Source organism: Dromiciops gliroides, chromosome X (assembly GCF_019393635.1).
Source record: "Dromiciops gliroides isolate mDroGli1 chromosome X, mDroGli1.pri, whole genome shotgun sequence".
NCBI classification, from domain to species: Eukaryota; Metazoa; Chordata; class Mammalia; order Microbiotheria; family Microbiotheriidae; genus Dromiciops; species Dromiciops gliroides.
Genome location: NC_057867.1, coordinates 50696827 through 50713606, shown reverse-complemented (window position 1 = coordinate 50713606; position 16780 = coordinate 50696827). Strand labels below are relative to the sequence as shown.

Sequence of the window (16780 nt, the reverse complement as noted above, 5' to 3'; positions counted from 1 at the left end):
CCCTGCATCTATTTGTCAATAATAGTCTGACCACAGACATTCTTTACCCACCTGATTTTTCTTATATCAGGTTAGGCCAAAGCTGTTCTAAATTTTATGGGACTTTGAAATATATTGGAGAAGCACCCTAAGGGAAGTTCCTTGCACTTCTGAATCAAATCTTTTTTTAAGTCAATAAACAAACACAGGAATATCTTGTATTCTCTAAACCTTTCAGTCAATTATGTAGCTGTAAAGATGTGGTCAACTATAGCATATCCCTCAAGAACACACCTTCCTCTTGCCTTGAAAAAAACCAAAAGAATATTATAAGGGGCAGCTAGATGGCACTGCAGTGGACAGGGCCAATCCAATTTGTCTACTCTGTCCCTGAACTGGGTTCCGTGTCCTCCTGCTCGGCCTCCTCTAGGAAGGCCTACATTGGGGCAGCAATAAATTTCCACAGGGCCCTCACATACTACTCTGTGAAGCAACTCTCAGTGCCCCAAGTTAACAGCTTATTTGTTCACCTGCATTTGGGGAAGGGACTTTCCTAACAGAATTCCCTACCCCAAAAGAAATCCCTGATCTTGGGCCCAAATAAAAGAAAGAAATCCAAATATCTGGGTCTTAGTTCTGTCCTAAAGCTCTATGAAGCTTTTCTGTCTCTGGCTGTGTACAAAAGAGTCACTCAGGATATGTTTAGTGCATGGTAAAGGACAGCCAGTTAGTTGTTTCTATACATCTGGGCCCTTGAGTTATTGTAAGGAGTTCAGGAATCTATTATCTGAGTCCATAAATAAGTAAACCTATCTGCTTTTTGGACTGCATGTCTCACAAACATGCATGACTATTTTACAAATGCAGGTAGCACGTGCAGCTGGGACTAAACAAATGAAAATTCACTGAGAAGAATTAGTGAGGTCACAATAGTCTTTTGTACATTCCTAACTACCAGATCCTAAGAGTAAAATAGTACCATAGGACTCTACCACAATGTGGGGCTTACATTGTGTTTTACCATTAAAAAAGGGTCTTCATACTTGCAAAGGTTGGGACCAACTGAAGTAAGAGACTGGGCCTGAAACTGTACTAATCCCTGGGTATACCAGAGAGATTGCTTTGGGAATAAATTCCCATTATTAGCATATTCTTTGGCATTTTCTCCTTCATAAATGTTGGATGCAAGAGGTGGGTATGTGTGCTTGTGGAAATGCCAGTTGAGAGTTTTGAATACTTGGAATCCAATTAATTGGGGTTTGATTATGGAATAGACTATTGGTTACTTGGGATTATTCATGCCACTGGTACACTCCTTTAGCATAGATAAAAATAGGATAACCAACTAAAATAATAATGATCAATGTCAGCATCCCTATGCCTTTTGCCTCTCTCAACTCCCTTTCTCCACCACAAAAAAACTGTCTATACAGGATCATTCATTTACCACACAGCCAACACTAAGAATGACAATGCTTTGCAATAAACAAGCTGATGGCACTGATCAGGAAACAACAGGATCCCCATCCCCAATTAGGGCCTTCTTTCATTGGTAAACTGACACCAGTTCAGAGGTCATTTCTGGCCCTCCAAAAGAGGACAATTTTTGACGAATAAGGATATCATCAAGAAAGGTAATATGGAGGAGTAGCTAGGTGCATAGAGTACTGGCCCTGGAGTCAGAAGGACCCAAGTTCAAATGTGGTCTCAGACATTTGACACTTACTAGCTTGTGTGATCCTGGGGAAGTTACTTAACCCCAATTGCCCCTCCCTCAAAACAAAAGGAAGACAATTCAGATTATCTGTTTGGGCAAAAATGGGGCTAGTTCACTTACCTTCTTATCCTGCTTAAAAGGGTTTCCAAATGTATGAAGTCTTTTTGGCTGGTCTGAATCAATCTCCCGAAGGGGAGGGGGCATCATCTTCAAATATTCCTGGTAGTTGCCCATTTGTGTAATGGGAATACTATGAGAGTGATCTGTGAGGACATGGAAAAAAGGCCATCAACCGCAGCACAGAGGAGTTGAGTTAAGAGAGACCTCCAAGGCCATCTAGATCAACACTTCCCCAAACAAGAATCCTCTCTGTGAACGTAGAAATCGGCCAACACTTGCTCTCACGGTCCACTTACCTTCATTTTGTCCAACAACATTTGTGTAGGTGTTAAGCAGGTTGGCTCTCATTCTAGTTAACTGGTCTAAAAGACAGCTCCGAGGAATATCATAAGGATTCTTGTACAGATGAGGAGGTTTTGTGTCCTGTTTTAGCCAAAGGGTAAGGAATGCCGATTAGGATAGATGCTTTTGTACAAAAAATGAACACAATTGGGGTAAAATGGTTAAGAGTGATTTAATATATGGGAGGAAATTCCTGATCTCTGGCCTTAACTCTGAAACTTCCTATGCACTCTTTTTTTTTTTTTTTTGGTGAGGCCATTGGGGTTAAGTGACTTGCCTAGGGTCACACAGCTAGTAGGTGTTAAGTGTCTGAGGCCAGATTTGAACTCAGGTCCTCCTGACTCCAGGGCTGGTGCTCTATCCACTTCGCCACCGACCTTGCCCCACCCCCCATGCACTCTTAACTACTATATGAGGGATTTAGGGAAACATAGGAAGGCCTATGTGAACTGATACAGAGTGAAATCAGTGGGAGCAAAACTAGTTAAATAGTATAATAACAAGGAAAATGAAAATATTGAAAGCAAGTCAAACTCTGAAGAACTGAAAACCATTAATGGTCTAGAACAGATAACCTGGTTTTTGTTTTTGTTTGTTTTTTTTTTTTGGTGAGGCAATTGGGGTTAAGTGACTTGCCCAGGGTCACACAGCTAGTAAGTGTTAAGTGTCTGAGGCCGGATTTGAACTCAGGTACTCTTGACTCCAGGGCCGGTGCTCTATCCACTGTGTCACCTAGCTGCCCCTGATAACTTGTTTTAAAAAAATTTTTTTTTGCAGGGCAAGGAGGGTTAAGTGACTTCCTCGAGTTCACACAGCTGGTAAGTGTCAAGTGTCTGAGGTCAAACTTGAACTCAGGTCCTCCTGAATTCAGGGCCAGTGATTTATCCACTGCACCACCTAGCTGCCCCTAGATAACTTGCTGAAAGAATGCCAAAGTTGGAATGACAGGATTTGAGTTTCAATACTAGTTCTGAGCCTCAGGTTTCTTCTTTTTCTTTCTTTTTTAAATTATAAAAATATTTTATTATTTTCCAGTTACATATAGAGATAGTTTTCAACATTCGTTTTTGTAAGATTTCTAATTTCAAATGAAGAGACTGGGCTCCTTCTAGTTCTAGAGTGATGATCCTATTTTGCTCTTCTAGAACAGGATAACAAGAGAATACTAGGGCTGGATGTTGTATACATTGTTAGACAAGATCACTGGATCTCTTTAACTTCTTGTTCGGGTATAGTTTTCCTTTGTGACAAGGGAGGGCTCAATTCCAGGGGGTGGGAGGGGAGGGTATATTCCAGGAAAGACTATAAAACAAGGGCATCAATAAAACTTATTTTTAACAAAATCCAACTCTTGGGAAAATATTGTTTTCCAAACAAGTCAGTAAGAACAGTCAATATCTAGATTTATTCCAGTTCCTAATTAGGGCTTTCCAAGTAGATGCCCAAAAGCTTGCTGTAAAGCAGGATTCTTGCTATTCCAAATCTCAGGTTCTATAGAAAACATTCATGCCTTCAAGCTAATGCTTAAAGCAGCCCCTCTTCTAAACTTCCTTATTTCAGAGGGCATCACCATCCTTTGAGTGGCTCAGGTTCCTAGCCTCAGCATTTTCCCCATTGTCTTTCAACCCCCAGTGCCAAATCTGACCCTCTCTACCTCCGCCCCATCGCTCTGATCAACCCCCTTTGTCCATTCTCAGCCACCGCCTTAGCTCAGGTCCTCATCACCTCTCCCTTAGATTATCGCAACAGTGTCCACACTGGTCTCCCTTGCCTCATGTCTCTCCCCTCTCTGATCTATCCTCTATACATTGCCAAAGTAAATTAAACAGGGACCTGAATATATCACACTCCTACTCAACCAGATCCAGTGATTCCCTGTTGTCTCTCTACAATCAAATATAAATTGCTCCACAAACTGGCTCCTTCCTATCATTCTAGCCTCAGTGGACATTACTCTCCCTGTCCAACTGAGCAATACAGCTCATGTGGCCTCCTCTCTGCTGCTCACATACCACACCCTCTATCTCCTGTCTTGATGCTTTTACATTGGCCAATCCCCTACACCTGGCATCTTCTCTCTCCTTCCCTCCTACTTCAAGAGTCTCTTTCTTGAAGATGCAGCTCAGCCACTGTCTGCTGCATGAAGCCTTCCCTGATTTCTCCCAAACAGCTAGTGCCTTCCCTCCCAAACTACCTGGTCTTCAACCATTTTGGCTGTGCATTTTTGCTCCAAATATTTTGGTTCTTGTCATCTCCCCTGTTAGAATGTGAGTCCCTTAAAAGTAGAGTTGTGGGGCAGCTAGGTGGTGCAGTGAATAGAGCATCGGCCCTGAAGTCAGGAGTACCTGAGTTCAAATCCGGCCTCAGACACTTAACACTTACTAGCTGTGTGACCCTGGGCAAGTCACTTAACCCCAATTGCCTCACTTAAAAAAAAAAAGTAGAGTTGTTTTGTTCTCTGTACTTTCATCCCTGGTGCCTGACAAATAGGAGGTATTTAGAAATGGTAGGTGATGGCTGATTGGGATGCTTCACCTTGCTTTGGATCGTTAACTCGAAGCTGGATGATTGTCTTCTATTCATTTCTATCAGGCTAACGGGAGCATCCTCTGAGGACTCAGGCAGCTCTTGTGGCTCAGAGTCATCACCAGAAATCATAGGGGAGCCAACGAAGAAAGTCTTCACTTTGATTCCGCCCTCAGAGGGAGGTTTCTTCCCCACCAATGCATTTCTTTTCTCCACCTCTATTTTGCTCTAAAATAAAAAGCAGATAGCACATGAAAACAGACTTACTTTATCTTCGTTTAGTCAACAATGTATAAAAGAATACTTCGGGGGGGGGGCAGCTAGGTGGTGCAGTGGACAAAGCATGGGTCCTGGATTCAGGAGGACCTGAGTTCAAATCTGCCCTCCACCACTTGACACTTATTAGCTGTGTGACCCTGAGTAAGTCATTTAATTCACAATGCCCCACAAAACAAAAACAAAATTTTAAAAAAAGAATACTTCAGGAGACTCTCAACTTCCTTTTCCCCTTCTGCATCATCAGTATTATCCTAAATGGCTGAAACAAGCGACAATCGTTACGTTTCTCCTAAGGCAACCATTCCTCTCCATGGCATGAACAACAACTAAAACCATTGGGTAGGAGTGCTGTTGCCCAGTGGGGTGCACAAAGACAAATGTCTTCAATAATAACTGGTTTAATTTCCAGACTTTGGAGAACTTTGAGGGCATCTTAGCCAACTAACAGAGTAGGAACCCAAGGCCCAGGGGAGCTGAATAACTTGCTCACTAATGACCAAGTAGGAAGCAGAGGAGGGATGCCCAACCTGTTCCTCTGACTCCAGGTCCACCAATCTTTCCAAAGCTCCTACTTTGGGGAAACATTATGATTTAATTATAAGAAGAAAAAACTAACAGGAAAGGTATGGTTCATAACAAACTCTTAAAAAGGTTGTTCAGGCATTTTCAGTTGTATCTGACTTTTTGTGATCCCATGTGGGGTTTTCTTGGCAGAGATACTCAAGTGGTTTGCCATTTCCTTCTCTGGCTCTTTTTTTTTTTTTTTTTTTTTTTTTGCAGGCAATGAGGGTTAAGTGACTTGCCCAGGGTCACACAGCTAGTAAGTGTCAAGTGTCTGAGGCCGCATTTGAACTCAGGTACTCCTGAGTCCAGGGCCAGTGCTTTACCACTGCGCCACCTAGCTACCCCTTCTCCAGCTCATTTTACAGATGAGGAAACTGAGGCAAACGGTAAAGTGATTTGTCCAGGGTCACACAGCTAGTAAGTGTCTGGGGCTGGATTTGAACTTGGGCAGCCTCTAAAAAAAGGCTAAACTTCCTCAAATGGGATGCATTTAGGGTTCACCGACCAATTCCTTTTTGAAAAAACTGGATAAGTGATCTCAGTGTAGAATGAAGGAGGAAGTCCTTTGTTAATGCAAGTCAGCACCTTCTCTCCAACACCTGTAGTCTTAGAGAGTCAGCTGAGGCTCTGAGAAGTTCAATGATTTGCTCACAGTGACATGACCAGTGGATGTCACAGGGGAAAAGTAGAGATTTCAATTTTTCAAACTAAGTTTTGCTTGAAAACAAAAAGTTTTAGAAAAGCACACTCACTAATCTTTGATTGTTGGACATACTGTGTCATAGAAAGCTAAGCTAGGTGGCGCCAGAGTACACAGAGCATTGTGCCTGGAGTCAGAAAAAACCCAAGTTCAAATCCAGTCTCATATACTTCCTAGCTGTGAGACCCTGGGCAAGTCACATAATGACTGCCTGATTCAGTTTCCTCACTTGTAAAATGGAAAAATAATAGCACCTACCTCGAAGGGTTGTGGTGAACATCAAATGAGATCCCATTTGTAAAATACTTAGCGTAGTGCTTGGCACATAGTAGACACTTAAATGCTTATTCCCTTGCCTTTTCCTATTGTGGTCAGTGTGTGGGAAGGAATTCTGAAGACTTTGCAGCTTGGCCAGGGCATTCTTGGTAATCATTCTGGGCTATAGTCCCCACTGGAATTAAGTATGTCCCCAGGCTGCCTTCCTGACTCTCTAGACTTTCTCTACCATGCCAGAAAAACCTTTTCACCCTGCAAGTTCATGGTGCTCCTGAATTTCTCACACCAGAAGCACCCTCTTCCCCTTCAGCCTCTTCCTCTGATTGGCTGGTCCCTCCCTGAACCTCCATTTTTGGGAGGTTCGTTGAGTCTATGCCTGTTTCCTGACATAAAATGGGAATAACATGATGCCTTAAAATTGCCCATTAAAAGGAGAATGTGAAGCAATGGGGCACAATGGAGAGAGGGTCACCTTTGGAGTTAGGAAGAGGCAGTCTCTGGGACAGACCTGTTGTGTGACCATCACCGAGGGAAAGCCATTTAACTTGGTGGCACCACTCTAAGCTAGTTAAGTGACAGATGATCGGAGAGTGAAGGGATTTCTACACCTAGCCAGAGGTCTGGAATAAACCAAAAGAAAATCAAACAAGGGATGCTCGAAACCAGAGCTTAGAGATTAGATCTAAGGTGAGAAAAAAACATGGCCCAGCAGACTGGTTCTGGCAATGGTTCTGCCGAGCCTCTGGCTCTCTCAGAGCACAGTAGAGTTACCACTGGGATGATGCTTTAACACAAGCTGGCAGCAGAATAGAGGTTGGCACATGCTACTAACAAATTCCTAATTGGACTTCAAGGGTCAGTGAGAATCTCATTGTCAATGATCCAGAAGGTATAGATTCATACATATTTATAAAATAATATTGAACTGAGTAAAAAGACAAACATTTCTAAGGGCAGAGCCTTTTTTTGGTTTACATTTACAATTTTTAAAAATTAAAATTCAAGTTAAAAATACTACCTGTTGGCTGAGTTTTTTAAGGTAAGAGATGACGCTGTAACTAAGTCCAGATTCTAAATTTTCTATTAAAATACTGGAAGCTCCCATCATCCTTAGTGCTTTCTTTAATGGCTATAAGGGAACAAAACACACAATGATGTGAACAGAGTGAAACTTAAAATACTTCAACATGCAGTTTAAGGACATGATTTACTACTCAGAAGTAAAATATATATATATATATATATATATATATGTATATATATATACACACACACACACACACACATGCACAGAGCTACACATGAGACATTAAGGTGTAATGAAAATAGGACAGGACAGAGAAGTAAAAACACCAGAAGAAAGGGGAGAGCAACTTTAAACAACAGATTGCTGGCTCTCCATCTCTGGGCCCTGGACCCAGTTATTAGTCAAAGGTCATGATGCTTATTTTCTTTCCCTATATATGTAAACCAAGGAATGGATGGATGGAGGGGCCTAACTTTCAGGTTTCTCCCTCCAGTCAATCCTGAAAATGAATTAGATGGTGAAATTAGTTTAGCATGTCACCAGATTAGAACTGAACACATTATCCTAACTAGTTTCCTATTTTGAGGCCTCAATTTGTAAAAAAAAAAAAAAAAAAAGAGAATGGAACAGACAGACCAGACAGCTTCTTGGCCATCCTTGCCCTCCCCCAGTGAGTACCTACCACAGTACCTTACACTTAATTAAGCACTAATGTGTGTTTGTTTCGAGAGAGCAGGTAAAACACCAATGATACACACAGAGTATGTGAACATAGATACATTTATTCTTATAATCCAAAGGGCATGGTCCCAGTCCCAGAATGTGGGTTTTTAAATTAAATTGAGGAGAGCCATCTTAAAATTTTCAGGGCACCAAAAGACAAATGAAGAGGGGAAAAAAGGCAAAAATCCTATTTCACCCAATAGTAGAAAAGCTGCATTCTGTGCCTTCATGACATTACAAATTACTGCATATCCCTCCAGTTGCTATGCAAGGTAACATGGCGAAGAATCATATTACCAGTCAGGAGCTCATGCGTCACCAATCTCTGGGACCAGTAACCATCTCTTTGATTTCTCACACACACACACACACACACGTATATACATGTATATATTTTTATATATATTTTTTCTTTTTCTTTTACATACTGATAGGAAATATGCAGGCATGGATTTTATGTACTCGTCAAACTCCTGACGCCACTTCGGGCTTGGATTAAGCTTGTGAACCTTGAACAATTCATCTATTATGGGAAACAAAATGAGAAAAGATTGCATTATCCCAACTGTGAGTTTCAACATCTATTCAAATGAGCAAATCCGTATTGTCGTCATGTTCAGAGCTGTGACTGAGAATTCTTGTATCTGGGCAAATTGAGTTGGGGGAAGGGTGAGCCTGGAGACACAGAGGTACCATGGCAACAGGAGGCTGCTAGTGACGGTGACACCAGGGCTGGTAGAGAACTGAGAAGAAAACGGATGGATGTGGGGGGGGGGGTCAGTGAAGCTCTATTCTAATTGTTTTTGATCAGGACTGAAATTCAGAGTGATGATTTTACATAATAAGGCATTTCTCTCATTAATGCCCTAATTTGAAAGGTTAAAGAATAAAAATTATATTCTCTGATAGTGTGTGAAAAAGCAAATGCTTGGAAACTAAATGAATCTATGGATTCATCTCAATCAATTTATGCCATTACAAAAATCATTACCCACCCCCTCCTCCTTTTATTAACTTGATTTTTATAATTATAATATCTATTTTGTACCAGACTGATACTGACTTAAGGAACTCATCTATTGAAGGGCTCGCCAGTTCTGAGGAGCAAGGGCCCTTTCAAGGTCATCCAGTGCCATTACTTCATGTTACAGAAGAGGAAACTGAGGCCCAGAGGAGGGAAGGACTTTCCCTGGGCCACATGGCTAATAAGGGGCATGGCTGGGACTTGCAGCCTGGTTCTCTGGCTATACTTCAGCTGCCTTCCTGTATTCCATCAGAGAACTCTGACCTGGACAAATCAAGCCCTGCTTCTCTTGTAATAAGAACACTGAGCACCTGAGCAATTAAAGCCAAATGAGGGGAGGGTCTTAAAAGACAAATAATGACAAGAACAAACAAACAACCCTCACCCCACTCCCCAGCCCTCAGTTCAGTTCATTCTGTATCCCAACAGATCTTTATAATGGATAAATCAGCAGTTTAGCCAATCATTTGCATCTTTACCTTCCCCAATTTAATTGGTTTGAAAGATTCTCAATTTTGACACCAATGTCCTAACTTGTTTTTGCGGATTTGAGAGCCGAGAGGCACCTCTGAGGTCACCGAGTCTAAAGCCCTCTTTTTAAAGAGGAGGAAACAGTGTCTGCCCACACACCCATATCTATCTCCTTTCCTCTTCACTCCCATGGTAACCACACTCCAGCACAGGGCCCCATTCCCATTAGCCTGACAATTGCAAGAGCTTCCTGACAGAACGCCCAGCCTCTAATCTCTTCTCTCACAAATCCATCCTATACTCCACTAGAAAAGTAATCAGAATGCACAGGCCTAATCATGCTTTTTTGCTTCAAAATCTCTAATGGCTCCTCACTGCCTACCCAATTAAGTTCCCACTTCTCTCCCTAATATTTAATACCCTTCCTCATTTGGTAGCGTCAGAGCTGAAAGGGATCTTTTGGTCCACGATCAGGCTCAATTATTACCTACAATTAATTAATCCACAGTATGGATTCAAATATTATCAACGATTAATTCACAGTATTGATATAAAGAACGTTACCTAAACTATAGATAATTAATTAACCAACCTCATTTAATGCAACTGAAACTACTATTGGAAAATCAACAGTTGTTATACTTCAGGTTATAGCGTTATATTTTTATATGACCAGATGTCAGCAACAGGGAGGGGGCTTTCAAGCCTTTTGGAAAACCATCAGTCACAGCTTTTGAAAAATGCTATTGATAAAAATTCAGGGAGTCAGGAGGCACATGGCTCTTAGCAGTGTGCATACGAGAAGGGGAGGGGCCAAAAACCTCAGCAGAATGCTAATTGTTTGCATCCAGTTCTTAGAAATGGGCTGCTACTAGTACACTGGATTACCAAAGGAAATGGCTAAGACAAGCAACAGACATTTTATTAAGTGCCTGCTATGGGCCAGGCATTACTAAGTACTGGGGACACAAAGAAAGGCAAAACCTTGGCTTCTGCCCTTGAGAAACTCTCATTCCAATGGAGACAGCATGTAAATAAGGATTCACATACAAAATTAGAGAGAGGGTTGGGAAGGAAATCTCAGAGGGATGACACTAGTTGTTGGGCAGAGAGGTGGGGACAGGAACAGTCTCCTGCAGGTGGGATCTGAGATGAATCCTAAAGAGGAAGAGGTGAGGGAGCCAAAAATTCCAAACATGGGGATGGGATGTCACCTATGGGAGACAGCAAGGTGGCTGGTGTAGCTGGACTGTGGATGCGAGTCAAGAAAGGCTGGAAAGACATCCTATGCCAAAGAGAGGCCTTCATATGTGATCCTAGAAGTAACAGGGAGCCGTTTGACTTTACTGAGTAAGGGGTAACATGGTCAGATGGACACTTTCAGAAAATCATTAACACCTAATAAAATCAGGCAGATGTTCCAAGCACAGTCTCAAAACTTTTTCCTATAAAGTGCTGCCTTGCTGTAGTTATTGTCCCCCAAGGAAAATTCCTAGCCTGGAGGTTTTCCTTTTCCTTTATGAAGTAAAATAGATAAATACATTAAAAAAATTTTTTTAAAAAAGGATTAGAGTGGGGCAGCTAGATGGCGCAGTGGTTAAAGCACCAGCCCTGGAGTCAGGAGGACCTGAGTTCAAATCCGGCCTCAGACACTTAACACTTACTAGCTGTGTGACCCTAGGCAAGTCACTTAACCCCAATTGCCTCACTAAAAAAAAAAAAAGGATTGGAGTTGGACTTTTTGCCAACTGATGAGACACCATAATGCAGTGGTCAGAAGAATCCTATGGCTAAAACTCTCAAAACTAATCAACGAGGAATGAGATGGCTTGATCTTCCATTGGAGAGGTGGGCAGTGTTAGGGAAGCACCACTTCCTTTAAGCATTTGGCCATGAAAAGCCAGGTCCTAAAGCTGGATTTTACCATGGCCACACCTATCCTGGACTTAGGAAACTACACAAGATAGACAGGCACATAGTAAGGACCTGAGTGGCTGCTTGTGTCTTTTTTAAAAATGAATGAATGAATGAATTTTTTGCTTGTGTCTTAAAATGTAAGAGGCTGACTTGGGAGGTAGTGGGTCGTCCCCCCTCCCCAATGAAAGTCTTCAAGCAAAGGCTGGATGCCCACTTGTTGTTCAGATATGAGTTGGAATAGATGGTGGCTGAGATCCCAACCAACTCAGAGAAGCAATGATGAGTCTTTACTAAAGTTACTGGATCTCTTTGACATAAACCAGGTTACTACCAGTACGAGTTTAGAATCAGGGTTAGGCAAGTTGTGGCATATGCATGTAATGGGATACTATTGTGTTGTAAGAAATGATGAGCAGGCAGATTTCAGAAAAACCTGGAAAGACTTAAGTGGACTGATGCTGAGTGAAGGGAGCAGAACCAGGAGAACATTGTACACAATAACAGAAACACTGCAAAGATCAATTGTGATAGACTCAGCTCTTCTCAGAAATACAATGGTCCAAGACAACTCCAAAAGACTCATGATGGAAAATGTTCTCCACATCCAAAAAAAGAAAAAAGAACTGTGAATTCTGAATGCAGATTGAACCACGCTGTTTCAACTTTGTTTTGCTGAGGGGTTTTGAGGTTTTTCCCTTTTGTTCTGATTCTTCTTTCACAATGTATCTAACGCAGAAATATGTCTAATGTGATTGTACATGTATAACCTATAATCAGATTGCTTTCTGCCTTGGGGAGGGGGGAAGAAAGGGACGGAGGGAGAAAAATTGGAAACTCAAAATCTTATGAAAACAAATGTTGAAAACTAGCTTTACATGTAACTGGAAAATAAGAACATCCTTTTATGATTAAAAGAAAATAATTTGGATGCTAAAAAAAAGCATCAGGGTTAGGTCATTATTCCAGCATTCCAACCTCCAACATACACAACAAGCAGTTCAACAAAACACATCTGACCTACCTAGAAGTGGGAGCAAGACAGGGTAGTTGTAAGGCAGGACAAAGAGATTGACGCATGTTAAGGCAGTGCTTGCCTTTAGGTACCCAAAGGGGTGCTCCAGTTCGCTGTGCTTCCCGCTGCCAGCCACAAATACCTAATGAGAAGACAAAGGGAGGAACTGTAATGAGTTGGGGAGGGCCCAGAGCCCAGCAAGAGCTACATTCTGGAGATAATATAGGAAACCAAAGCAGAGCATTATGTTGACAAGTCCCAAGACCAGCCCTGAGTGGTCAACAAAGCACTTTCCCCAGCACTGCCCATACGAAGGAGGGCGGCAAAGGATGACCACCCCCATCTGACAACTGAAGAAACTGGCCTTCCCAAGAGGTGAGATGGCTTTGCCCAAGGTTTCCCAGGGTTTCAGCCCAGGGTTTCAGCCCAGGCTCTCAGACTCGGAGCTCAGTACCTCTGGACCACACCACACCATCTCCTCCTAAACCCAATGAAAGCCTCTTAGCTTCTTTCACACAGGACACATGTATTTGTCATTAAAGCACTCTATTCCCTTTCCTCCTCCTCCTCCTCTTCCTCACTAAAAGAACGCAATTCCCAGGTTGAAAGGCACTGGGGAGGAGAGGGCAATAAGGTGGCGTTTGTTTGGATCAAACAGGAATTCTGTTTCCCTTTCTGGCTACAGAAATCAACGAGTGTGGGCAAAAGGAAGACCAATGGGTTTGGAATCAGAAACTGGGTTCAGAGCTCAGCTCCATGACTACCTGTGACCCTGGGCAAGTCCCTTTGCTCTCTGGGTCTCAGTTTCCTCAACCAACCAACCAACCAATCAACAAGCATTTATTAAGCTCCTACTATGTCTGGCACTAGGCCCTGGGGATACAAGACAAAAAGGAACCAGTTCCTTCTGAAAGGCACTTATATTCTCATCTGTAAAATTAAGGGGCGGACTAGGTGACCTCTGAGGTCTCTTTTGGCTCAAAACTTCTGATCTTACCACCACCACTGTCTCACCATCCCATGATCCAGATTTCCTGACTTTCCCACAAACCCAACTGTTGCCTGATACTTTTTGGACTCCTCCTTCTCCCCCCATGTCTGCTGCTGCTGGAAGGGACCGTAGAGGTCACCAAGTCCATCTCCTCATTTTACAGAGGGAGTGACATTCCCTCCACAAGATCTCTGTCACATCCTTACCTGTCTCTTCCCTTCCCTTCACTCCCATGGCTCCCACCCTGGAACATATCTTCCCACTATCCTGGAATAGCAGTGGCCTCCTGACTGGTCTCCCAACCTCTAGTCCCTACCCTCACAAATCCATCCTCCACACCACTAACAAAGTAAATCCTCATACACAAGTCTGCTCATGTCATTCCCTTCCCCTTTGCTCTAAAAACCTTGCTCTCAATGGCTCCTCCTTGCCTACCCAATTTAGTCTATACGCCTTCTTTTGACATTCAAAGCCCTTCACAACTGCATAGAATCAAAGTCAGAAGGGAGTATTCAGCCTAAACTGTGGCTGAACAAAAAGCCCCCCATGGCATCCCTGCCACGTGGGCATCTAGCTTTTGCTTGAAGACTTCCAGGAAAGGGAAGGTCTTGGAGCAAAAACTAGAAATACAGGCCTACTACCTTTGGGTACTCCCATCCAACTCTAATAGTTAGGAAGGTCATCTTTCGGGTGAGCTTCTCCCCATAGGTCCTAGCTCTGCCCTCTGGGGCCAAGCAGTGAATCTTCCTCTTCCACAGAGCAGCCCTTTGTTAACTTGGAGCTGGCCAGCAAGTCCCCCTCCCCAACCCTTGCCCTTAGCACCTTCAGGCTAAGGATTGTCCACTCCTTCACAGATCTGGGTAGGATAGAGTCCCCGGTCTCCTCACCATTCTGGTAGCCCTCCTCTGGGCAATCTCCAGCTCGTCCCTCCTAAAATGTGGCATCCAGAACTGAACACAACACTCCAGATGTGGTTTGACCAGGCCAGAGGGCAGCGCAACCATCACCTCCCACCTTCTGGATGCTAGGGAATACCAAAATCTCCAAAGAATCAAAATTGCTGGTCACCCAAAGGCGAATGGAGAGACTTAGGATGGGCTTCGATGGATAGCACAAATGGCATGGCCATAGGGCTAGGCTAGAAAAAGAGGTAGGCCAGTTGTGTACTGAGAGTGAGGGTTAAGTGATGGACAATCTCTGTGCAAGTCTGGTGCCCTTGTAATCTTAGAGGAAGGGCCCCAGCACCTTTCACAGGGATAAGTCCCATGGGATGGACAGGGGCTATGATGTACACCACTGGAAGGGAGACCTACATCAGTGAGATTGCAGGGTTAAGTATTTCAACTCTATCCATTAGATTACAAGAAAAGTTGAGGCATGTAAGTGACTTAAGTAGAAGACCCAAGCAGAGTTTAGCCTCATGATTGTCAATTAGATGGCCCACACAAGGCTCCATCCAATGATTCTATGTAAGGGAAATCACTTTTGTGGGTTATAGTGGAATTGCGCAAAGCATACCCTGAGTGATTTAGATCAATTCACTTTTTTTGCAGGGCAATGAGGGTTAAGTGACTTGCCCAGGGTCATTCAGCTAGTAAGTGTCAAGTGTCTGAGGCCAGATTGGAACTCAGGTCCTCCTGAATCCAGGGCCAGTACTCCAATTCATTTTCTCCAAATTTCTAGCCCCTGATTCATCTCTCTTTTTTTTTTTAATTTTAGTGAGGCAATTGGAGTTAAGTGACTTGCCCAGGATCACACAGTTAGTGTTAAGTGTCTGACTCCTGACTCCAGGGCTGGTGCTCTATCCACTGTGCCACCTAGCTGCCGCCCCCCCCCCCCCGTTCATCTCTTGACGAACCGGGCCAAATTTCCTTGCTTTTTGCTCACTTTCCTATTTCCCTTTCTCTTCAGTACACATGGAATCAACTAGAAACCTGCCTGTCCTCAAAAGCAAAACAATTTTGCTAGAAGAGATGGTTTTCAGTGAGAGGCTTTGCAAACCTCCATGTGCTATCATCAGGATTATCATTATACAAAGGAACAAAATTTCTTAGGTTCATTTGGAGACAACATGTTAAAAAAAAAAGGAATACATGGAAAGGCTAAATTGAAAGCCAGGAACATGATTTTAGTTAGCTTGGGAGGGAGGGCTCTGAAATCCTGGACTTGTGATCCCATTACCAGCATGTGGAATTTCCCTCCACTGAAGTCTATGTGCAACTTAGCTCTAAGTTACAGAGAGTTGCCTCTGTTTAAGTTCAGAATATGAAGTAACATGCCCCCACAGTCATATAGATAGCGTGTGTCAAAGGCTGCTCCTCTAGCCTATATATCTCGCACACCTGCTAGGTGCCTGATAAGTGATTGTTGATTCATTCCATTAAGCTGCCTCTCCTTGCTTCAGTTCATAAATTCGGGGCACGTGCTTGAGTTTTTAAGTTAGCCTCTCTGCCCCCTCTACATTTCTAACACTTTTATCGCCCATATTTAAGCTCTTTTTCTTTGGCCAACAGGTTTCTGTTTCCTGGGGGTATTTTTGACAGATTCTCTACTTAGTCGAGGAAATCCCAAATCCTGGATGGAGGAGCTGTCCACTTGGAAAAAAATCTTTCCCTAGAGAAGTAGAGAGAGCCTCATCATCCCTGATCATTAAATAGTCTTACATTGGAGAAAGAGAAAGAGGGGATAACTGGCCAATTACAACTCAGGGGTGAATCAATCTACCCATCACTAAGCTTTTTAGGTGAGGTGACGTTACAGGGTAGATGTTACTCAATCATCTCCTTACTTTTGCTGTACACAACATGGATATGAGAGGCAGTATGCTATAGTGGTTACAACAACTGGACTTAGCAGTCAGGAAAACCTGGGTCTGAATCTTGCCTCAGACACTAGCTGTGTAACCCCAGGCAAGGCACTTAATGTCTCTGTGCCTCAGTTTCCTCATCTATAAAATGGGGATAATAATGGCACCTACCCCATGGACTTGCTAGGGAAACCAATTGAGATAACACATGTAAAGTTCTTTGTAAACCTTAAAGCACTATGGAAATGGAAGCTAGCTAGCTACCTTATAGGCAAGGGTCCCACCACTGCCCTAGTCCCAGTGAGT

At 43.0% G+C, this 16780-nt stretch overlaps 1 protein-coding gene across 1 annotated transcript in view; it reads right to left on the bottom strand.

Moving 5' to 3' along the window:
* Positions 1–16780, bottom strand: part of LOC122733693 (integrator complex subunit 6-like) — a 73334-nt gene that overhangs the window by 10449 nt on the left and 46105 nt on the right. Inside the window, exons 10-15 of the mRNA XM_043974305.1 lie at positions 12687–12819; positions 8682–8776; positions 7522–7632; positions 4694–4912; positions 2113–2239; positions 1817–1959 (exon numbers count right to left, since the gene is read on the bottom strand). Of these exons, the coding sequence (XP_043830240.1) occupies positions 1817–1959; positions 2113–2239; positions 4694–4912; positions 7522–7632; positions 8682–8776; positions 12687–12819 (828 nt within the window). The remainder of the gene's footprint in view (positions 1–1816; positions 1960–2112; positions 2240–4693; positions 4913–7521; positions 7633–8681; positions 8777–12686; positions 12820–16780) is intronic.